Below are 25,378 nucleotides of genomic sequence, written 5' to 3' on the forward strand. Positions count from 1 at the left end.
GTAGACATCGAAATCCAAGTTCGTTGGGTGTAGACCCTAGTATCGATATATAAAAACACTCGACAGATGGCGCTCGATTTTTTTGCAGTTCTCATCGTTAAGAATATTCGTTTGGCATAGGCCTATGGATAAAAGGTTTTAAAGAATATACCCGGATAGAGCTTTCGCTATGTACTAGGCCAGCCAGGGACAGTGTACAAACACGATATCCAGTGACATCTTCAGGATGATTTAGTTGTTTTTGTTTGTTTGTTCGTTTGTTTGTTTGTTTGTTGTTTGTTTTTTTTTTTTTTGGGGGGGGGGGGGTGTGTGTGTGTGTGGGTGTTTGTGTGTGTGTGAGTGGAAGGGGGGAGGGCAAATACTGGTAGCCCCTTTTCAAATCCATTTGTACATATGTTTTTGTGACTCATTTTTGCTTTCTTTCTTAATTAAGTGCGTTATTAATTGTTTTCTATCATTATCACCGTTATTATTATCATTTCATTACTCTTATCAATGTTATCTTTTTATCATCATTACAGTAGTCGTAAAAGTAGTAATGATACTACTACTTCTACTACTACTACTACTACTAGAATAGTAGTAGTAGAAGCAGTGGCGTAATGAGCAGAAACGTTTGGGGGGGCTGATAAAAAAAATCCGCATCACCCCACTTTAACATGCAGGCCCCGCTGAACGTTTTTCAAAGTGGGGTCTAGGGGCAAAGCCCCATCAGGGGGGTCAGGGGGCGGAGCCCCCGAAGCTCAATGGGTATGGGCATCAGTGGTGGATCCAGGAGTTTCTTACGGGGGGTGGCATGGGGTGAAATATATGTAAAACCTGATGAAGCGACAGAGCGAGGCTTTAGCGGCGAGGGGAACGACCAAGCGGGGGTGGGTCTGGGAGGGGGTTTTGACCCCCTCCCAGAGTAGGAAGCATTTGCAATTTTAGAACCACATTAGACGCCTTTTCAGGCACTTCCTAGAGTAATATGACATAAAATTGCTTTCTCCTAACCCCTCAAAGAGTAGGAATCTTTTGCAATTTGAGAACCACATTTTGCGCAATAATAGTCCACCGGCATTTCCTGGAAATGAGACGTTGTATTAGGTTCGTTGTCGCACAATGCACAAAGACGGTGGTCCGGTACTTCACAAGTTGTACTAAATATTATATCGAGTGTATAAACTGTGTTGTTATGAGGGGCGTTGCTAGATCTTTTTCAGTGGGGGAGGGGGGAGAGGCCACCGATTACCTTCAAAACGAGCCACCAATTACCGACAAATATATTAATGCCAATGTCCCAATGTCTACATATTTAACCCTGTAAACCCGGGGCCAGGAACTAAGTTATTTTTTCAGTTTTTCCCCTCCCGCGCGCGGAAGCTTTGATACTTCATTAAATTATTAGGAAAAAAATACGATCCGTTGTACCGTTCTAGACTTTTTATTCTTGTTTCGCCCCTCCCGCGCGAAGCGCGGAAGCTATGACGTTTCATTTATTTATTGGAGAAAGAAGACGATTCATTGTACCGTTCTCGACTCTTAATCCTTGCCTGAATTCATTTTCGCCCATCCCGCGCTTAGCGCGGAAGCTTTTACGTTTCATTAAATTATTAGAGAAAGAAGACGATTCTTTCAATGATTTTTTTACTCTCAATCTTTGTCTGAATTCAGTCCCCCCCCCCCCTCCCGCGCGAAGCGCGGAAGCTTTCGGCGTTTCATTAAATTATAAGAGAATGAAGACGATATGTTGTACTTATTTCTACTCTTAATCCTTGCTTTCATATTTCATTAAATTATTTGGAAAAAAGACGATGCGTTTCCTTAAATTTTTACTCTTAATCCTTGTCTGAATAGAGTTTCCCCCTCCCGCACGCAGCGCGGAAGCTTTGAAGTGTCATTTAATTATTAGGGAAAGAAGACGATTCGTTGTACTGTTTTCGACACTTAATCCTTGTCTGAATTCAGTTTTCGCCCTCCCGCGCCAAGCGCGAGAGCTTTGAAGTTTAATTAAATTATTAGAGAAAGAAGACGATTCGTTGTACTGATTTCTACTCACTTTGTCTGAATTCAGTTTCCCTCCCTCCCGCGCGATGCGCGGAAGCTTTGACGTTTCGTTAAATTATCAGAGAAATTGTCTGAATTAATTTTTTCTTTTCTTTGTCCGATAAAAAGTCACAGTTCGTAGGGAGAAAAAAACCGGCCGACCGACATTAAACATCTCACCGACTTCAAACTTCTAAATTGATATAGTACACGAGCTAGATAGAGCAAGAATACCGACACAGCGGACCCGACTCAGCAACATAATTATCTATGCGTATCTTTCTTGCTCCTTCGACGTGGCGACTCCACCCAACATTCCCTTTGCTCTCTTACTCCCACCCCTCTTCTCTTAGGCTCTTAATACCACCCCCTCTCTCTCTCTCTCTCTCTCTCTCTCTCTCTCCTCTCTTTCGTTTGTCTTGTTTTGTTTTGTTTGTTTTCTTATGTTTCCTATTTCTTCTTTTTTTTTTTTCTCCTTTTTTTTTCTTTCTCTTTTTCTTTCTTTTCTTTCTTTTCCTTTCTTTCCTCTCCTTCCTCTTTTTTTCTCCTTCTTTCTTCTCTTCTCTTTCTTTACTTGGTCATGGTTCAATTTTATTTGGGGGGGGGGGGGCTGGCGCCCCCCAAGCCCCCCCACCAGTACGCCAGTGAGTAGAAGTAGTGGTGGTAGTATTCCTTCTTCTTTATTTTTTCTTAGATATTTGAGCTCATACATGCATTTAAAGAAGGTTATGCAACATTATGCTCCACAGAGATGCACTGTAGGGAGTAAGAATAATAGATTATAATATGCAAGGAGTGGTCGAGAGTAGATCGTGGTAATTTAGGAAGGGCACTTCATCTCCAAATAAAATCTCCCGTGATGCACTTTACCCTGTATATTTTCATGGGGGGGGGGGGGCTGAAGTGTAGGATGAATATCGGGCCTGTTAATAATTTCAATGAGGGAGCAAAGCAAGCGAGCAAAAAAATCATTATGTTAAAAAAAAATATCGACATGATTATATTATAGGCTATTCACTTTGGCCACCTCGCTGCATGCCCACATTTTGGCATTATAAAAATTATCGGCTGTCAACCCGGAGTCAAACAGAGTTTCGAATTTTGATAATTAATGATACGAGTCAAGTAGGCCTATGTGTTACGTTTAATGTTCATTTCTTTCTCTATTATAATTAATTCATTCATTTTGGACCATGATTGGTTTCTTTCTTTCCTCCCCTTTCTCCTTCTCTCTCTCTCTCTCTCTCTCTCTTTCACTTTTTGCGGTTCTTCGAGTGCTGTCTAGGGCAAGTGCCCCTTCTGCCACTCCCACAGATATTGAGCAAGACACGCGTAGTAAGCCTTCATTATAATATGAGTTGAACTTATACGATGAACTTATGATGAAATACATAAAGTTACAATCAAATTGATTTCTTTTTGACTTCCACATTAGTTGCAGATAATGGTGAGTGAAATGTCTTGCCCTGTCTGTGTACTGAGCAGACATACATGTATGTTGTCTAAACGAATATGACAGGATGGAGAAAGATTTTACTCCACTGGTCACTTTAATAAAATGTCAAACATTTTGCTCGCTTACTTCGCTATCCCGCAAATAAAGAATGGGGGAACAGAGACCCGAATGCTCAGTGGTAGAGCAGTGCATTTTGGTAAGGCATTTAATAATCCTCATTACAACGTCTAGTCCCTCGGAGAGGACTATAAGCCGTCAGTCCCCTGGCCGCTTACTTACATTCATATGCTTTCATAGCAGTCAGGCAAAAAAAAAACCGTAAAAAATCATATTCGAGCAAGACAGCAGCCCCAGGCGAATTGTATAACTTCATGTCTATGAACCTTTATGAAAACTGTGTTCATGACTTATGACACAAGCCTATATAATCAGCAATTACTACTAATGATAGCGTGTACTGACAATAATGATCGACGACGTACTCAATTCTCATGGTTTTTAATTTACCAAGATATAGCGTAATGAAAAAAGTCATGAAGAACATAATAAGCCATGATGATTTCAATGGAATCAGTTTTACAAAAGAGCACCTTCACCTCTCGGCTACTAAATCTCATGTCTGACCTTTCGTATATCTCCTTTATTATTCATAATGTGCTGTTTCATAAAACGTGTTATCATTAACATGTTCATTAACTGTTATAAACTACAGAAATCGCGGTTATTAGTATGCTGAGAGCAAATTGGTCACAGAGTTCTAGCATTTGTTATAGAAGGTAAAATAACATGAATGTGTCCCTAACGGGAGAGTTTTTTAGTACAAGGTTTACTAGGACATAGAGGAAATTAGATTTTGTCTGGATTACTCATTTACTCTCAGAACAAAGTTGAGACGGATGTACAGTAAAAAGAAAAACTCTTCTGGTAGAGTGCATTCATTTGTGGTTATGTGAATGTAACCATTCAAAGATTTTGTAACTTAACAAAAGATATATACAAAAGAATTGCAACATTTTCTTCACTCTAAAGGAAATGAGACATACGTTTTTTATTACTCTTAAAATGTTTTAACATCATGTTATGCAGTAGCCAGATTACATGAACTATTGAAGTATGAAAAACAAACAAACTAAAACCGGCAGAGAGAGAAATTTAGCAGATAAATTTTAAAAATGTTTTTTAATTGTAATAGAAGGTTAGAAATATTTCCCTTATAAACCTGACAAAATAAGAACATAACAAATATGTCATTTGTATAAGAATGGTGGAGTTGAAATAACAGATATCATGGATCAGAAGATTTATCGAAGACTCATTAGATGAAAACTTTACTTACCGTAATAATTCAAAGTTTATTCAACACTCTTATTAAAAACATTTAGAACATACAAATAAAGAATGGAATGTTAAAAAAAAACCAGGATGGTGATACAAAATTACATTTGGCATACTTATGAGAGCATGTGGGAAAGGCAGAAAGGAGGGATTTCATATAAGAAAGCCTACCCCTGAAACACACACATACAGGAAACAAGAACAGAAAAAAAAATCTAAAACATACTATCAGGTACAATCAGAGTAAGAAACATCAGCATAATCTAAAATCAACTTATTATATAAAAATCAATTAGAAAGTTTCAAAATGTCTGGCTTAAAAACATCTTGTAAAACCTGGACATCAGAATGAGACATAAAAACACTTGTGTCATCAGCAAATACAATAGACTTCAATTTATCAGAAATATTGCGCATGTCATTAACATAAATAATAAATAAAAGAGGTCCAAGGTTGGATCTTTGAGGCACTCTGCTTACAAATATCTGTTTGTTTGATTGTTTTTATTTTTTATATTTTGTATAATGTATTTCTCTTGAAGGGTGGTAATTTAGGGGATCAACCTTGACAGGCCAATGGCCTTTGTTGATCCCTCGCATACACCCTTCATCCTTCTTTCACAGTACCATGTCAATAAATGTTTTTTAATATTTATATTGTTTTAATTTATAATGATTTGTTTGTATATCTTTTGATGTGTTTTGAAAGAGATGTGAAATAAAAAATGTTTTAAAAAAATTGAATACTTAAAATATTTCGGCAATAGACTTATCTTTGCGCGTCCCTGTTTGCCAGTACATTTTTGTCGAGTTTGGGGCTGATTTCAACATTTTTTTGGCCGGGGGAGGGGGGCACGTGCCCCCTTGTGCCCCCCTGGATCTTCCACTGCATCTCAGCAGAGCGTGGTGTTTGCCTTTTCCAAGGTTGATCCCGATCACCACGATTAGGAAGCACGATTAGATGCGATATGTTGTGTTTTATTACGATCTGATGCGATGATAACGACTGACAATTAATCGTGTTGATCGTATAATTTTTTTTAGCCGTCCAAAAGTTTCCTACAATAAATAAGATTCCCACGACTGACCTCAAGATCTTATAATATCTGATAGGATCACCACAATTACTTCACGATTAAGACAACAATTCCAATCGTGGCGCCAATCGTGATGGTGGGAACATAGCATTAACATAAATTGAATACAGAGAAAAAATTGCCAAAATCCCACGGCGCACTACGTTTCGGGCAATCGGAACTGCCATGGCCACATAAAGTAAACCTACCATTAAGGGCACACGATATCTCTTTTCTGCTCATAAAAGGAAAATTAGCAGGCATAACGTCTTGAATCTGTCGTCACCGAGTACTTGTGGACAAAAGAAGATGAACTTAAAAACTCCAGACTGGGCTCCGCATTAAGTCATTAAGACTGCTGTAGTCTACACAATTGATAAGAAATTGAGGTGAAGAAAATTCCAACATAATACAATCCTAATTTAACCTGAATTTAATTTGAAGTTATGAGAGCTTGTAATATTTTTACCCGTTATTTGTTTCATACACGACGCTTCCACAGCGTTCACATTATAAAATACCCTTTTCCCGTTAGCTGAAGTGAAAGAAAACAAATATCTGCAAACATCAAAGGGATCTTGGATGCCTGCGTTGTTTTCAGACACAATGTGCCCATTGTGTAAAATGAAGGTTCAACAATTCAACGCTAATTGCACCTGCGCCACTTCCCAGTGGAATTGCAGACTTTAATTGCGCGACCAGCATCATTAACAATTATCACATCTTGCAAATAAACCGTTAGATGGCAAAGATAGTTCATAGTTATGACCAGGCGCGTACGCAGGATTTTTTCAAGGGGGGGGGGGGGGTTAACATTTATAAATCGGGCCGAAATTACATGGTATAACATTACATTGATAACACATGGAAAGATAAAACTTAACAAATATTGTGTTCATTTAATTACTACTAACATTAACATTTGTTTTGAATAAAATGGAAGTTTAATAATACAAAATGTACAGGTTAAATGCAACAATGACATGCAGGTGAAATACTAATTGGATATTTATACATATAAAATACAATAAGATATAAAAGATTAAGGCTAAGTTTAAATATTGATAAAACGAGGTGACGCTCCCGAACTTGGCGAAACTGGCAAATGAATCTTACCTCAGAAACAACAAAGTGAAGAAACCTTGAATGCACTAAATATTATATTGACGATAAAGTTGTAATGATAACTTTGACAAAGAAGAAAAATATCCAGAAGTATGTAAGCTGTTCTACATCGATATTTGTTCACTGATTCTGTTATTATGTGATATTGCACATTGAAGAAGAGATACAAACGTAGCAGTCAATAGATGAAAATGCAAGTGGAAACATAAGCAAAGATTATAGTTCAAGGTGAATGAAGCAGTATAACAAATTGTGGGTATCGTTGAGGAATAATACCGGGTATAGTCCGACAGGGGAGTGGTGTGTAGAGAAGATGTGAAGAGCGTAGGCGACGAGAGGAGATATCACTACGTAAGGGAGGGAGAAGATCCCGGTGACGGGGAGATTTCAACAGACTACGACCAAAGGAATCCAGTAGTTGATCTGGCCGCTCCCACATACGGCAGATGGAGAGGTGCTCTAGAGCATGGTCGTAAGGGACATACTGGTCCTTCATGATGATGCGACACACATGGATTTTCTTAATGTCATTGTACTGACTTGCAGTGATGCTAGGAGACCAAAGGGAGGTGAATACTCCACAAGACTAGAGGACGTATATTAACATGAATAGAATTATATTGACTAGGTCACATCTTGGGACAGATGCCTGGCGAAGCCTACAGATTTATCATAAATATTCTCTTTCCAGCTCTTGATACCATATCACCAACTTGTTTGTCCCCCTTGAGAGTGGGTTGTAAGTGCACGCCCATTGTTTTCTTGGATTCCGTTATTTTCAGAGGCTCATCACAAAGACGCAAACAAGGAGTGTTCATGGTAGGTTTCGTAAAATTGACAGACATGGCATTGCTCTTGGTGGTATCGAATTTCAATGTCATTAAGAGCAACGCCTCAAGTTACAAATAATTATGTTTCTTCAAGCAGGCGCGGATCCCGCATTTAAAAAAGAAAGGGGCACAACACCTTAACGTTCCATAAATTTGCAAAATTTAAATTGCTTAAAACAATTGGTAAATACCATTAGATAACATGATAAGCAATGCTTGAATTGATTGATTAATCTCTTCCGCTCTTCCGCGAATTCTAAACAAAGATTTTCAAAAAATCAAAAGGTAGATCATGCAAGGTGTAATGAGCATGCGGTTTACCTCGGCGTCGCTACGTCTATTCAAATGTTTAATATAATCCTTCGCACAATTTCTCAACGGAACACTTTAAAAGAGAAATTAAGGCGCGAGAGTGTGTAGCGCAAGCGTTGTCAGTTAAACTGAACCAATTCTCTCTTTTAAATGCAACAGATCCACGACATTACTGTACGAGTGCATTATGATGATCAAAGCGTTTATCCTGCTCCATTTCACAGTTAGGAATGAGAGCTTTTAAAAGAAGAAAAAAGCGGCTAAAACTATTATGTCGCCATAAGCGTCTTTAAATTCGATCTCCAACGCTTACTAATACCGCCAAAGTCAGCCAGTAAAGTGCTCAGATCATTTTTTCCTCGTGGAAGAATTTTTTCGAAAACATCATTTTCCTGTATCTTCGGAGAAATTTCTTACCAACGGCCATTCTGAGTTGATGTGAATTTTGAAATGTTTTCTTGATGTGGTAACACTAATCTTCAAGATCCATGAAGGCCATACACGCCTCCGCAAATCAAGACAAACTCAAGATAGATATTTGCTTCATTAATTAATTCACACTAATGAATAGTTGTGAAATTACCGTAACAAAAAACGTGATAAAACTTGTATCTTTGATAATGATGATTATATAATAATAATGTATGTCTTCTTTTTGCAGGGAAGCCTGATCAGTATTAATTCTATTTTCCTTGAGGGCCTGCCATCAAATTAATAGCCCTAGCTTTATCCGACCTACCATGAGAAGGTGCTCAAGCTTTTAAGGAATTTCATCCTACCAGGTACCATAATTATTTACAATACCTGGGTAAAGGGGCGGCGATTTCTTGTCATAACCGGAGGGGGGGGGGGGCGAAATACGAGAGGAAATCTGTATTCCGTTGGTATCACGGTGATACTAACCGAATACAAATTTTCTACAGTAAGTATTGTCTATTTTGAAGGACATTATGTGAGGGAGCGGAAGATTTTTGCATTTGTATTAGTCTTAACGCTGCACTCTTGGCCCTCCAGAGCTTAAAATTGTGTTGCAGTCTTTAGTATTTGCTATTTTCTTCACTTCTAAAAATTTTCCGGGGGGCGATAAACATCCCCCGGGATCGCCGCCCCTGCATGCGTGGTGGAAAGTGGCAAATAGAGAATAATAACTTCCCAAAGGATATTAGTGATGCAGTATACGTGATGCTATGAAGGAGAAGGATGATCATTATGGTATTCTTACTGTAACAAAAGTTAGCAACGTACGCGTTCTTTCCATTTTATTATCCACATCATTATCTTACTGATAGAATGATCTAGTTTGCATCTCCTTTATCATTTGTGATGTTCCTTTGTTCCTATTTCGGTTAGCAATTTGTTAATGTCCTTTTTCTATTTCTTGACAGGTTTCGATTATCAAGATCATGAAGATACTAATGACGAGCAAAAGCTGCATTACTGACAGGCGGGGACACATCTCGATACACTGTCATGATGATTAGTCCGTGCGTTTTCTCTTCTACTTGACGTGCTATACGGGGGAGCATATTGTCTCTCGTTTGAATGCATGTCATTTGTCATTCAGCGTGATAACAACAAACATCTGAATACTAAATGAGCTGACTTATCATTACGTGTTACGATTTGGATTTCCCCAATCTAATGACTACTTGGTTGTTATTAGTGACGTAGTTTTGCATAAACTAGCTAATTTTGACAGAAACCTGACGACGGCATTCTTGTTCCATCGTAGAAGGTACTGATATGAAGACAATTTCTTTCATCTTCTCGCAACCTAACTTTGACAGAAGCTTTACGACGGTGTTCTTTTCCACCGTAGAAGGTAATGATACGAAGACAACTTATATCATCTTCTCGCATCCTTAACAAGTCTGGTCCGTAAAACCATATCATGTTTAAATCCTATACTTTATGTGTTGCTATACGCTGGCATCATAATCACGATAGAATCTGCTGAAGAGTTGTAATCTGCCTTAACAATCTTCAACTATCAATCATCTGCTGTGAGCTTTGAAAATAAATGGGTCAATGCAAATAAGACTAAAGTCATTTTATTTTCAACCCGCGGGAAAGGTCGTACACAAGCCTTCATGTACCCCGAATTCACGTTTGGTGTTAGTTATCCAAGATATCCATGCATGTTCGATCTAATTTGTAAAGCTAAGAATGTGTGCTTACCAATTGATATTCAAAATGAGCTCTTCGATTAATTAATTATCCCCATTTTATTGTATTGGTGTGAAGTGTGGAGGTTTGAAAAATTAGACTGTTACAGTATTGAAGTGCATTATAGAAAATGAATCAAAACCCTGCTTAAATCGAGCCATGACACTGCAAATTGTATGGTGTGTAGTGAACATGGGTGTCGATCCCGGGGGGGGGGGGGGATGGAGGGGATATATCCCCCCCCCCCCAATATTTCAGGTGGGGGGATGCCCTGTACAATCATCCCCCCAATAATTCACCATCAAAAAAAAAAAAAAAAATAAGAGAAAAGTTAAGGATGAGAGCCCGATGAGAGTAGTTAATGGTTATTACTCGCAAGATGACCATCAATAAACACATTTTGCTATCTCATTTTCATAATTACATATATACATGTACGAAGTAAATGAGACAACCGTATATGAGACAAGAATAAATTGAATTTTCGCTCATACGGCTTCATCAGGAATTGATGAATTTATTCAATTTGTTCAATCAACAGCATCATAGAAATGCAGTGCGCCAAATGCAAAGCCGCAGCGTTAAAAAGCAACAAGCTAAATGTTAAACGCGAAGCGCAAAAGTAGCAATCTGCAATGCACATCAGACAATCCTGGACAGTGTAAACATAGATGAAATCTGTGACGAATTCGTGATGAGATCGGAGACAAGGAGAACGATTTTCGGACATCAGTATGACTGATAGTTCACTGGTTGCTATGTTGTTTCCGTTCACCTTTCTTTAAAATTCACGTCATTGTATCTTTGTTTCTTTAAAATTCACGTCATTGTATCTTTGTTTATTTTTTTCACTCATTTTATTTCCTGATATTTCCTAAAACATTTTACATTTTTGGAGAAAGATTATTATGTCACAACTTATTTTTGTTTCATTTAAAAGCTGATGTAAGCCTATGTCACTGGCTTACTGGTGGAGGGGGGTGCTTGGGGGCGCTAGCCACCCCCCTAAAAAAATAAAAAAAATAAAATCCAACCATGACTTATTTTCAATTTCATACAAGTGATTTATAAATTTCGTGATATCACATGATTTTCAACAAATTCGCGTTTCTCCATTTCTGTTGCAAACTGACACATACCCAAATAGCCAGGAAGAGCAAATATTTTGTATAGTCACTAATGGGCCTAATTAGTGGCCGTTTCTAATAATTTAATGGAACGTGAAAGATTCCGCGCTACGCGCGGGATGGGCGAAAATGATTCCAGATGTGGATTAAAAGTAATAATCAAATAACACGTCAAAGCTACCCCGCTTCGCGTGGGAGGGGGAAAACTGAATTCAGACAAGGACACGATACAACGAATCGTCTTCCTTCTCTAATAATCAAATGAAACGGTAAAGCTTCCGCGCTTCGCGCAGGAATAGGCGAAGTTGAATTCAGACAAGAATTAAGAGTAATAATTAAATTAAACGTCAAAGCTTCCGCGCTCCACGCGGGAGGGCGGGGGGAATTGCACTCAGACATGGACACGATACAATGAATCGTCTTCTTTTTCTAATAATTTAATGAAACGTAAAAGTTTCAACGCCTCGCGCGGGAGGGGGGGAAACTGAATTAAGACAAGGATTAAGAGTCGAGAATGGTACATCGAATCGTATTCTTTCTTTAATAATCTAATGAACATCTGAGCTTCCGCGCTACGCGCTACGCGCGGAGGAAGGGTACTTGATTCAAACAATAAAGGTTAAGAGTCGAGAATGGTACATCGAATCGTCTTCTTTCTTTAATAATCTAATAAAACGTCAGAGCTTCCGCGCTACGCGCGGAGGAAGGAGAACTTGATTCAGACAAGGATTAAGAGTCGATAACGGTCCAACGAATCGTTTTCTTTCTCTAATAATTTAATGAAACGTCAAAGCTTTCGCGCTTCGCGGGGAGAAGGAAACTCCTCCCTCCCTGCACCCAACCCCTTGGCTACGCGCTTAGGAAGGGGGTGCAACATGCCACACACTTCTACCCCTTGGTTGCTTTGATCCATTGCCGAAAATATTTTGGCACCTATCATCCCCCCAACCACGGATACAAATCGACACCCTTGGTAGTGAAGGTTTTAGATATGCTTTGACTAGTAAACTGGAGAGGCATTTGATAAATTGTTAGAGTTACTCAGGGAAAGAAATCTAGGCTCACGTGTGCTACTTATAATTGGTTACGCAAACTATACGATAATTATTGTGAATTTGAATCTAGGTGAATTATGAAATTCCGAAGTATCTTAGTCATAAGCGGAATGTCAAATATATGGGTTGAAAATATCCCCTCATAAAAGAGTGGGCGAAATCATCTATGGATCGTAGATTTATTAATGACATTTATTTGCAAAACTGGAATAAAGAACCTAATACAAATCGCTTATGATTCAGTTACAGGATTTTTAGGTATGGAAGAATATTTGTTAAAGTTGGATTTTAGAGACAGAAGATCTCTTTGTAAAAATTTCGATGTGGTAGTAGTCATCTGCCCGTCACTTTAAAATGCCGTTATACGCCTAGTCAGCCTCTGGAATTGTGTTCATTATGTAATCTCTTAGTACAGCGTTATGAATTTCATTATGTTCTCGTATGTCCAGCCTTTGATAACATAAGCAGTATTTTAAGAAATATTATTACAAAAAACCTAACATTTTCAAATGTCATCAGTTATATAATATTATAAAAATTATATAAATTATATAAATTATAATTATAATTATATAAATTATGATAAACAGTTAAAGAATCTTTCTAAATGTTGTAAAATTATTATGTCAAAGTTTGGATAAATTTTTTAATATATATATACATACACACAAATAAAAGAAAAAGTGATGTTCCGTACACGAAGAAATCGTATAACAAATTGTCCCCCTTAGGGCTTTGTCCCATATATATATATATATATATATAGGCCTATATATATATAAAAATATGACAATATTTAAATTGGATGATCCTCCGTCGCGGTAATATAAAAATAATAATGATAAAACAATTGCAATTCAAATCCTTGAGAGTTCACTTCTTCACTATTACAGGTTTCAATTTATTCCTTCAGATTGTAAATTCAAAATTACAAATGACAAACAAGTGCATCAAAATGTATACAAAAAATGCATACAAGTGAATTGCGCTTTAACTGGGCGTTGCTTAGCAACGGATTATCGTATTATGTCATCCTAGTAAAAAATCATGTCATGTCCATCTCTATCTCAATTTTGTACTACATGATACATGTAATGTGTATTTTGCAATATCAGTAAAACTTGTTTACGTCATAAATACATTATGCATGCATATTCATTTAAAACCGCATCGTTCTCTATAATATGTTGAAGTTAGAACTGTTAAGCTCTGGCTGAAAGAAATTTATGAGATAATTGTCTTTAGTCTTACGTTCAGTTTCATCTTGTGTTTTCATTTAGAGAAAGGTATAACATCAAATTCTGCATTTGTTCTTTTTACATATCTTGATACGTTGCTAACTTATATTAAGGATTTGATTTTTTTTTTTATAAATCTCTTACGTGTTGACGATGGATTGTCATTCTTCATTAATATATCTCCTGTCTCACAAATAAATTGTTTCCCTCAACCATTACAATTTAGACAATAAAGCAAGTTTCTAGATGAGCATGAAATGAAATTAATTTGACAATCCATCGTCAAGACATAAGACAAAATATCAATCCTTAATGGAGCACGAATGGAGATAGAGATTGACATGATTTTGATTATGATTTAACGGTACATAATATTATAATTCCGTTGCCAAGCAATGCTCCTGTACGCATTATTTGAATTTATTAGTAAACTTCATTCTTATACATGAACATCTTGTTTCACAAGACATAAATAAAAAAAATCATATAAACAAGAAAATCAACAAGGGGTATAGTTTCGCGAGGAATCGCAAATTAACAATAAACAATGAAGCCTGTTTATACAGTGGTAAATGATATTATTACAACAAAATGATATGACACTACCGGCCTATGTTTGACAATAAAGATACGTAACAAATGAGAATGATAATTTCGATATTGATTTTCTATGTATATACGTTTAATTTTATTTAAGGCATACACTTACATGGGTGGAATATTAAAATCCCCCTCGAGTATTTATGCTTGTTTTAATATACTTACAGAAGTGATCAGTTATGTATTCATTCTCAAGTTTCATTATGCTTACAAATTTCTCTTCATCGCTAAGATCTTTAAACTCTTCAGATATTTCCGCCATTTTATTTTTGGTATATAGCTTGTTGCACTTAAAAACGTTAATCAGGATAATGCATTTTTATAAGCTATTGAAAAACATGTTTGTCAAGCCTCAGGCACTTGTTCATTTCATGATAATAAAACTTGACCTTTCCCGTCTTCCTCTTGATATACGGATTAAATTGTTTGCTCATTTCCTTTGACCGATTGTATCGTACGACTGTGAGGTTTAGGAGATCAAAGATCAAAAACAAACTTTCTCAAATCGACTCATTTTATTAAAAGTACACTTGTTCAAGGTTTTATTGTGCGTTCATAAGAGTCCTCCAAATTTCATGGTTGACGGAGAACGGCATGTTGATGTTCTGGTATAGGCTGGTACACGAAAAAAGAGCGAAAACGAGCCCATCTGTTATATATTACCTTAATTGTTTTCACTATTCATTAACGAAATCCATGCATGCATGCTTTGGATTCAAAAGATTGAGGACTTCTTAATAATCTGATACGTTTTTCTCAATCCTCTTTTAAGAATGCAAATTCAACGAAATGAATAATATGCATTGGAAATGGGAGTTCTCGAACATATTTTCACAGTCATGAATGAAAAGAGGTAAACATTTAATCAACTTTATGAGCAACAATGTATTTGTGAAACGTTTATACTTCTCTTCATCGCAGATCAGAATGGAGAATGTCTCTTTATTATGGCACTCATCGAATGATGTCGAATACGACATCGGCGTCTCCGGTTGGCAAAGTCATAATGAAACCATGGATGAGAGGGTGCACGACGAAAAGATATACAAGGCTATTCTGGTCTGGACTATTACCATAATGTTTACCGGGATCCTTGGAAATGTACTCGTTATATCGGCAGTCTTGTTGCATCGAAACTTACGTAAGATCGGTGAGTATATTTTGTGTCAATTTTTTTAGCTGATCATCAGCTGTTGATATTGCAGAAATTATTGTTATTCCTAAATAATTAAGGTGATTTGTATGTATTGACAGTGGTCTCTTGTGAAACATGCTGAGCCTGTTTATTTTTCATTTACATTTTTATCGATATATCAGCGGTCTTGTTGCATTAAAACTTACGTAAAAGTCGGTGCTTTTATATGTTATGTTCAAACAGACTATTAACTCATGATCATAACCCAACCTTCCAGATAAATTGAGTCCTTCAAACATCTAAATAGATGTTTGAACGTACGCACTAACTTTTACTTAAGTTTTGATGTAACAAGACCGCTGATATATTGAGAACTATGTCAATCTATTTGACAAACACGTGAAACAAATGAAAAAAACTTAGATCATGTCTATCGTTCATCGGCATATATTTTGTCTCAACATTTACTCTCCAATTTTTCACATGTTTGAATATTCACGGTGAAAATGATTTACAGGTGACAACTTCTCTAAAAAGCATACGCTTGTGGCGAGAATGCCGTAAACAATTAAAAAAAAACATGTCACATAAATTTCACATAAAAATATTATACACGGGCAAAAAAAAAGAAGGAATAGAACTAGGACATACAAACACACAGAGATAAAGAACAGCCAACAACAGAAAAACAAGCAAAAATAAACGGAAGGTAGAAATCCAAGGAACACCTGTCACACACAAAAATTATCTTAAATCTTGATTTATTACAGTTCAAAGACGGAGAATCTTTAACATAATGATGATGACGAGTTTTGGGGCCAGAATATCGAAAATTATGTTGACCAGATATAGTTCGATGTTCAGGTAAATGCAAGGGGTAGGATGATCTGGTATTATAATCGTGGTACTTTTCGTTAAAATCAAACATAATTATGAGATATGAGAAAGCATGAATTATCAATACATTGATGAATAGATATGAATTCTTGATATCGTTAAATTTCACTATTAAGTCATCAATTTTAATTCAAAATAAACTTGTTTTACAATCGTCCTTGGATGTATTCCCGGAATTATGCGGATAACCCTATTTAACATAAGATTTAGTTTAGAAAGACGTGCATGATAATGTACTCCGGCCGCAAACTAAATTAAAATATGTCAAATATGATAGAATCATCGGATAATAAAACATTCTTTAAACAATTTTAAAACTTCGATTTATTAGGAAAAGCCCCTCTAATTAATGAAACATTAAAAACATGACATAATGGCGAGCTATTAAATTGAATAATATTTTGTTAAACATCGGGACTAAAAGTATCTCGACCCCGGTATTTATCGAACAATATAACATATTTCATGTTCAGGTCTTTTGGGTAATTATTTTTAAACATGTAAGTTTGTTCTAAATAACTTATGTTCCCTTTCATTTTTATGTAATAAAATTAAAATGAACATTTGTTTTTCAACGTTTCAATATTTCTTTTGATGATCTCTTTTTACGCAAAGGAAAATGTTTTTCATAGAGGGAAGATCAAATAATTTCATAACAATTATTGTAAGCATCATTAACATTTTCTGTAAACTATGATTAAGCCAAGTATCCTGCTTATAATCTAACCTAGGCTTTCTGTTCAGTCTCCCGATTTACTCTGATGAGTACCAGTTTTAGTATGCCTGTGTTCATTGCTATTCTTAGACCATCAATTTGTAATGCACTACATTATTTTCCCGTAACCATGGTAACATTTTGAGTGATGAATATTGCATATTTCTTTCATATTTATGAACGCGAAATGGTAGATTTATGCCATTTATTAATGTATCCGAAGAGATGAATATGTCGATAATTTCATTACACACTACAGAAAGATAGGGAATCGCAAACTGTTGTGTTTTCATTTTTGGAGTATATTACATTGTGTACTTTAATATAGAGTGAGTAATGTTTTCGAACATATCTTTCAGTTATTTCTAAACGATGTATTCCCTATGATTGACTATCCATAATTCATAAGACATAATTTGTAAATCAGAAATGACATTGTTATACATTTTCGCTGAAAACAATCGAAGATAAGCAGTAAATTAAAAAATTTTACCATCGAGTCCTCATTATTATTATATACTATTATAATTATTATTACTGTGTTTATTATTATCATAATTATAATTACCTTTATTATGATAACCATTAGCTTCATTGTTATCGTTACCGGTTCTAGGACAACTACCCCCTGGGCAATCACCCCCCGGAAAATTACCCCCCGGAAAACTACCCCCAAAGGACAATTACCCCCTGGAATATTACCCCCCGGAGAATCACCCCCCGAGGACAACTACCCCCCAAGGACAAATACCCCCCGGAAAATTACCCCCCGGAGAATTACCCCCCGAGGACAATTACCCCCCGAGGACAATTACCCCCCGAGGACAATTACCCCCCGAGGACAACTACCCCCCGAGGACAATTACCCCCTAGGACAATTACCCCCCGAGGACAATTACCCCCCGAGGACAATTACCCCCCGAGGACAACTACCCCCGAGGACAATTACCCCCCGTGGACAATTACCCCCCGAGGTTAACTACCCCCCGATGATAATTACCCCGAGGACAATTACCCCCCGATGACAACTACTCCCGTGGACAATCAGGATTCAATAGCAAAAGACGATCTGACACATTCAAATACTCTACGTTGTCTTTTTCATTACTACACATTTCCCTTTTATTATAATTTATGCAACGCCAGCGCGGTTGCTAATTTCCACGAAGGATGTAAGTTTTAGGTAATTGTCCAACACTTTTCTAAATGCATAGAATTACATTTCTCTGGAGCAGCGTTATTTTAGCTTTTTGTTAGTCACGGTACCCTCTTAAGAAATGAAAAGTTTCTCCCAAATCCCAAAGTCTTTACAGACTATTAATTTTGCATGACTCTGGCTCTCGTCAAGTACTATGCACACACGTATGAGCACATTTAGGAATAAAACTGGTAAAAAAATAGTTTGTAATCCACACACTAGAAACTGTTTAAAGTACTGCATGCGGGCACCTTGCCGCACTGGCGTACTGGTGGGGGGGGGGGGGCTTGGGGGCGCCAGCCCCCCCCCCTCCAAATAAAATAGAACCATGACTTATTTTCAATTCCATATACAAGTGATGTATAAATGTTCGTGATATCACATGATTTTCAACAAAATGTGCGTTTCTCCATTTCTGTTGCAAACTGACACATTCCCAAATGGCCAGGAAGAGCATATGTTTTTTTTATAGTCACTAAGGGGCCGTGGCCACTTACAGTAACACTAGTAAAAAAAATCCTTTCCAGAAGCAACTGTGACAAGCACTGCCGGGCATTCCATACTTACATCATGTAACACTGCACATATGTACCGTTAAGGGGGCCCATTGGGAAATTGAATTCAGACAAGATTAAGAGTAGTGAACGGTACAACGAATCGTTTTCCTTCTTTAATAATTTAATGAAGTGTCAAAGCTCCCGCGCTTTGCGCGAGATGGGCGAAAATGAATTGAGACAAGGATTAAGAGTCGGAACCGGTACAATGAATCGTCTTCTTTCTCTAATAAGTTAATGAAGTGTCAAAGCTTCCGTGCTTCACGCGGGAGGGGGGGGGGAACTGAAATCAGACAAGAACACGATACAACGAATCGTCTTCTTTCTCTAATAATTTAATGAAACGTGAAAGCTTCCGCGCTTCGCGCGGGAGGGGGGAGACTGAAAAATAACTTAGTTCCTGGCCACAGGTTTAGAGGGTTAAATTTGTAGACATTTGGACATTGGCATCAATATATTTGTCGGTAATTGGTTGCTCCTTTTGTCTGTAATCGGTGGCCTCTACACCCTCCCCACTCCCCCACTGACAAAGATCTAGCGACGCCTCTGATAACGACACAGTTTATACACTCAAGAATTTTTTTGCAAGTACTACTGACCACCGTCTTTGTGCAATGTGCGGCATCAAAGCATATACAACGTCTCAAGACGTGACAGATCACTTTTCTCTAACTTCTAACCAATAAGAAGGCCTTGTTTTTTTTCCAGGAAGTGCCGGTGGACATTAATGCGCCAAATGTGGTTCTCAAATTGCAAAAGATCCCTACTCTTGGAAGGGGTAGGAGAAAGCAATTTTACGTCATATTACTCCAGGAATTGCCTAAAAATGCATCTAATTTTCGTTCTAAAATTGCAAATGCTTCTTACTCTGGGAGGGGGCCAGAACCCACTCCCAAACCAACCCCCGCTTGGTCGCTCCGCTTCCTCGCCGCCAAAGCCTCGTTCTGTCGCTTCATCGTTTTACATATATTTAACCCCATGCCATTTGGTCCCCCCCCCCCCCGGTAAGAAATTCCTGGATCCGCCACTGATGCCCATACCCCTTGAGCTTCGGGGGCTCCGCCCCTTGACCCCCGCCGGGGCTTTGCCCCTAGACCCCACTTTGCGAAACGTTCAGCGGGGCCTGCATGTTAGAGTGGGGTGCTGCGGATTTTTTTGGTCAGCCCCCTCAAACGTTTTTGCTCATTACGCCACTGCCGCCGAATGTACATACAAAAAGTGATATATTCGGTCATGACCTTGATACACTAATATGAGGATATTCGGGCCTCTCGTTGCCCTCATTTGCCTTGCTGTCAACAAATTGTCAGCGAGCGAGGAAGGAAGACACTTTAGTATCTTCCAAATTTTATTTTCTCTTGTAATTACATATTTTAACCGTTTCTGGTATTTGATTTTTTTTTACAAAATCAACGTTTTCCAAATCATTCTCTTGCGGCACCCCGGTTGAAAAACGCTGTGCTGGAGTTACAAAATCAAATGAGATGAATTACCAGAGAGCGGATATTTATTTTCTTTTGACAGGGCACCGTACATATAACTTGAAGGCAATTTCTATTTCAAAATAATTTAACGTACACGAAAACATATTATACTTGTCCTCGGGGGTTGTTGTCCTCGAGGGTAATAACAATAATAATAATAATAATAACGTTTTATTAACCCAGGGTAGCCACTTCAGTTATGAAACTGCTCTTCCAGCGGGCCCTGCATAACATAACATAATTATTACTACCCTTCTCCAATCTAATATGCTGAGCACCTAGCTAGAAGGCAGAAGGTCCCATTGTTATAAGTCTTTGGTATGACTCGGCCGGGGTTCGAACCCACGACCTTCTGTACATGAGACGGGCGCTCTAACCACTGAGCCACCAGGCCCAGTAGTGTCCATGGGGGGTAATTGTCCTCGGGGGTAGTTGTCCTCGGGGGGTAATTGTCCTCGGGGGTAGTTGTCCTCGGGGGGTAGTTGTCCTTGGGGGGTAGTTGTCCTCGGGGGGTAATTGTCCCCGGGGGGTAGTTGTCCTCGGGGGGTAGTTGTCCTCGGGGGGTAATTGTCCCCGGGGGGTAGTTGTCCTCGGGGGGTAATTCTCCGGGGGGTAATTTTCCGGGGGGTAATTGTCCTTGGGGGGTAATTGTCCTCGGGGGGTAATTCTCCGGGGGGTAATTTTCCGGGGGGTAATCGTCCTACGGGGGTAGTTTTCCGGGGGGTAATTTTCCGGGGGGTGATTGCCCAGGGGGTAATTGTCCTGATACGATCGTTACCATTATCATCATTATCATCATTGTTGTCATTATTATTATTGTTTATGTTGTTATTATTATTATCATTATCATTAATATTAGGCCTATTATTATATGATTATCATTTGTATAATTATTATCATAAGTAGTAGTAGTAGTAGTAGTAGTAGTATCACTATCACTCTCACCTTCATTCGTCATCATTTTCAACCTTATCATTAGTACCAATTACCATTTTTATCATCCCATCAATATTTTTATGTTTTGATATTAGGCCTATTATTATATTATTATCATTTTTATAATTATTATCATAAGTAGTAGTAGAAGTAGTGGGTAGTAGTAGTAATAGTAGAAGTAGTAGTAGTAGTAGTAGTAGTAGTAGTAGTATAATAGTATCACTTTCACCTTCATCGTCATCATTTTTAACCTTATCATTAGTACCAATTACCATTTTTATCATCCCATCAATATTTTGATGTTTTGATTTCACGATGTGTGTTTTTTCTTCTCTTTTCTTCCTTTACTGTGTACAGAAAATGTGTTTATCGTGAATTTAGCTGTGGCTGACATGGGTGTATCCCTGATAGTGAATACGTTCTGCATCGTTGGTATCGTAACCAAGGCTGAATTCTTCATCGGCAAAGACTGGTTGTGTGAAGCCATAGGAGTTATCTGCATCACATGGTGAGCGGATGTATTAAGATACCATATAAAAACTAACTTGCAACATTTAGACCTGCTGACATAATCCTTCATCCAATTAAGGAACTGACGTCTCTTACCTGAACATCAACTTTCAAAATATATCAATAGGCCTATATATCATAAGCGTTTTGGGCCTCATGGGAAAAGCGCGGTATAAGTAATAATAATCATAATAATAATAATAATAAATACATATATTTCGTTCTTCCTACCATTTTGATCATTTTCTGAGTAGATAAGCCATTGCTAGATCTCGTCAATCAAGTTGACTATCGAGCTACTATCCAGAATTTTGCAAATCATTAATTTGGTTGCAAAAGAAAATGTACACTTTTGCTGTAATTTTTTTTTTTTTTGTAAAGGAAAAAATGGAAATGGAAGGATCCACATGTACATCAAGATTTGATCTTATTTCATACGGATTTACACCCTGCTCTAGTATTTCATCATAAAGGTGGGGGGGGGGGTGTGAGGGAGATTTGTCGTTCAGAATATTCTTAGATTTGTATTTTGGTACTCCAATACCACCACATCTTGTAAAGTGTCGTCGTTATGGTTGCGCGACATTTTGTAGATAATGGCAATTAGACTTTGTAATGAAAGGTTGGAATCGTTACCTTATCTTTCACTTTAAACAGCTTGATCTACTCATCTAACGTCATGTCGTACCATTACTTTTTTTCTTAGGTAAAACCTAGTTCCGGATTTAGAGAGGGGGACATCGAACCGTGCCCCCTATAAAAAAAACCAGTGTAGCATAGTATAATCTGCCCCTCCTAATCGTCTTCTTTTGGCCCCCTCTGGAATTTTCGGCACTGTTGCCCTGTCACCTTCCCCCTTCCTTGACCAAATCTTGGACTCGCCTCAGTGTGCAGCTACTCAGAATCTTAATCAGACAGACTAGTCATTGTTCGTGTCATATCTTAATGAAATGTTTCTCAAATTTGGTAATAACATAATCATGGTAATATATTATGCAATGGTCATTCCCGACTATTCGAGTCTAATTCAGACAGGATCTGCTGTATTTTGAATTGTTTTTATACTTAAAGATTACGGAGTATGGTATGCTATATCGTGTCTTTTCTTGGAAACGTTGTCTTTCATAAGTCAATCTATCATGAGGCTTCGGAAATCAATGTCGTATACATTCCAAATCAACGCCTACGTTATCTTTTATGAAAAATAATGTGTTGTTTTCCACGAGACAAAGATAGTCATTTGTTTTGTTTATCATAGACGAGCTTTGGAATTGTAAGTAAAATATGCAAAAATATTTGTCATACAATTTTTGCTCACGATAAAGCTTGTTTTTGTGATCACAATGATCATAAAGTTCATTGGCCCGTATTGGAAATATAAATGAATGAAATGAAAATGAAAATGAAATTCTTCTACAATCTAAAACCTGACGCTGGATTTAGGCTTTTGTTCAAAGTCGGGTTAAACGAGAAAAAAAATCAGTCTGAGGTCTAAGTTTGACTTTTGCTAAACGTGATTTGTGACCAAGTTTCGAGCGTAATACGATCCTTTGTGTTAATCACTTTGTTTCTTGTCGTTCTTTAGCTGTGCCTGTTCTATGTGGAGCATTGCTGCAATTGGTGTCAACCGTTATGTCATTATATGCCACTGGGCCAGGTATAACAGCATCTACAACCGCCGGACAGTACCTTTCATGCTTTTAGCGGTATGGTCCATCTCTTTCTTCATTGATCTGCCAAACATGGTAGGATGGGGTGATCATCGTTTTGACTGGAAGACCATGGTTTGCACTGCGGATATGGCCATTGACTATTCCTACACCATCTATTTCTCCTGCATGGGCTTTGGGGTTCCACTCTGTTTTATCATCTACAGCTATGTTCGTATTTACTACCATGCCTGGAAATCCTCAGCTAGACTTAACAGGGTAAGTTGATTAGCATCATAGAAACACAATTAATATTCTTACTAATGTGTCTAGAGCCGGGTAATCAAGGCCATTAATTTCTTATTCAAAGGCATATTATCGCATTTTTGCTTGAAATCAGTGGTATGTTTTGTTTATATAACCTTTAAAATACATCAGCGAATAATTGGTGACAAGTCACGAAATTGAATAGCTGTAGGAATTCAGTCCTACTGCCATTAATGAATAGGATGGGTATATACACTGTAGGCCTTTATACCAATCATCACTTCAAAGAAGGTAATAAATCAAGAGCAAGATTCCATGTATTCAGATATACCTAAAGGTCTGTTTAGATTTGTGTATGAAAATAATGCCAGGGACACCTAACAATTTTTTATATTATAGAGATATCGACTGCTTTGAGAGGCCTGATTGTCTTATGGGCTCTCGGGAACGTGCACATTCTGGCATGACCCCGAGGCACGCCTTTTTTTTTAAAGCAGTCGATATGTCTTTGACATGTATGCCGAATTGAAACAAAAATCTACCAATAATTCTTACCTTATTCTTTTATTGAGTAAAGATTGGTTAAAACTTCATCGAAAATCTGAGACACTGTCTGTTAATCTTCGCCTGAAAAATGACTGAAGTTTCAATCATTTGGGAATAGCAGAAATATAAATAACAGAAAGCACTGTATGATGTCCGCGCTCGCACAAAAACACTTTTAAAACGTAAAACAATAGGGATCGCAGCATGAGGTCATTAAAAAAAAGACTATTGACCGGTAGGCGGGTGTGAGGGCACTTTTAAAAAGACTATTGACTGGTAGGCGGCATGGCTAAAATCACGACTCCAATTTCGACCAATCAGATGGCTAGATTTTTAAAGTGAGGTATATAATAAGAATTATTCTCGAGATCATTGATGGGATGACAGGCACGATAGATTCGGCATTATATCGGCGAGTCACGACACCAAGTCCTTTTTTATAGAAAAATCCGAACAATTAATATTTGTATTGATAAAAATAACGAAACGTGTAACACGACGCCTAAGATTATGATTCTATCTTGTTATATTCTGGTTTAGGTTGCTAAAGAAGACGGTTTATCCAACAGACATACCAACGATATGAGGCTTGCTAGATCGTTACTGTGCATCGTCATCTTCTTCATCGCAATGTGGGCGCCGTATTCTCTGACCGTGATCATTGACCGCCACTCCGTCGCACACAGGTACATCTACATATTCACAGCCCTACTGGCACACACAAACAGTAGTATTAATTGCCTCCTCTATGGTGCAACCAATCGTAATTTTCGCCAAGGTTATATGTATTTCTTCAGGTTTATCTTATGTCGGGATGTTGAATTTTCTGCCATGGTTTGTACGAATAGTTTAGCTGCATCACAGAGAACAATCAATTTAGAAGACCAGCTTTAGATACTGACATTTTGTCGATGATCCTGAAAGCTACGCCTCCCCCCTCCCCCCGAGAATTTTGAAATAACGAATATTCAGGTAGCTGTCACTTTATTTGAGCAGCCCCTAGACACGTGCATGAAGCGGAACGGTTTATTCGTGATTTTCATATTTTTATCTGGTAGTTTTTTAACGAAATAAATACATTTACATTGTAAGAGAACGTTATGCAGGCAGCGGGATGGTTTATTTGTGATTCTCATATC

General features: G+C 37.7%; 1 protein-coding gene across 1 annotated transcript; it reads left to right on the top strand.

Moving 5' to 3' along the window:
• Positions 1-15,213: 15,213 nt before the first annotated feature.
• LOC752662 (melatonin receptor type 1B-B-like) lies at positions 15,214-25,175 on the top strand. Its single transcript, XM_030973080.1, has 4 exons — positions 15,214-15,498; positions 21,625-21,775; positions 23,363-23,705; positions 24,780-25,175. The coding sequence occupies exons 1-4, from the start codon at positions 15,222-15,224 to the stop codon at positions 25,131-25,133; spliced, it is 1,125 nt and encodes a 374-aa protein (XP_030828940.1). The 5' UTR covers positions 15,214-15,221; the 3' UTR covers positions 25,134-25,175.
• Positions 25,176-25,378: the final 203 nt, after the last annotated feature.

This window comes from Strongylocentrotus purpuratus, unplaced genomic scaffold (genome assembly GCF_000002235.5).
Source record: "Strongylocentrotus purpuratus isolate Spur 01 unplaced genomic scaffold, Spur_5.0 spur5_scaffold_6, whole genome shotgun sequence".
Lineage (NCBI taxonomy): Eukaryota > Metazoa > Echinodermata > Echinoidea > Camarodonta > Strongylocentrotidae > Strongylocentrotus > Strongylocentrotus purpuratus.

What these genes read in the sequence shown, in the direction of transcription:
- LOC752662 (XM_030973080.1), top strand. Translation starts at nt 15,222, where the DNA reads ATGAGCAACAATGTATTTGTGAAACGTTTATACTTCTCTTCATCGCAG. An exon ending in TCGAAACTTACGTAAGATCG is followed by an intron (nt 15,499 to 21,624) that starts GTGAGTATATTT and finishes TACTGTGTACAG; the next exon opens with AAAATGTGTTTATCGTGAAT. An exon ending in GGAGTTATCTGCATCACATG is followed by an intron (nt 21,776 to 23,362) that starts GTGAGCGGATGT and finishes GTCGTTCTTTAG; the next exon opens with CTGTGCCTGTTCTATGTGGA.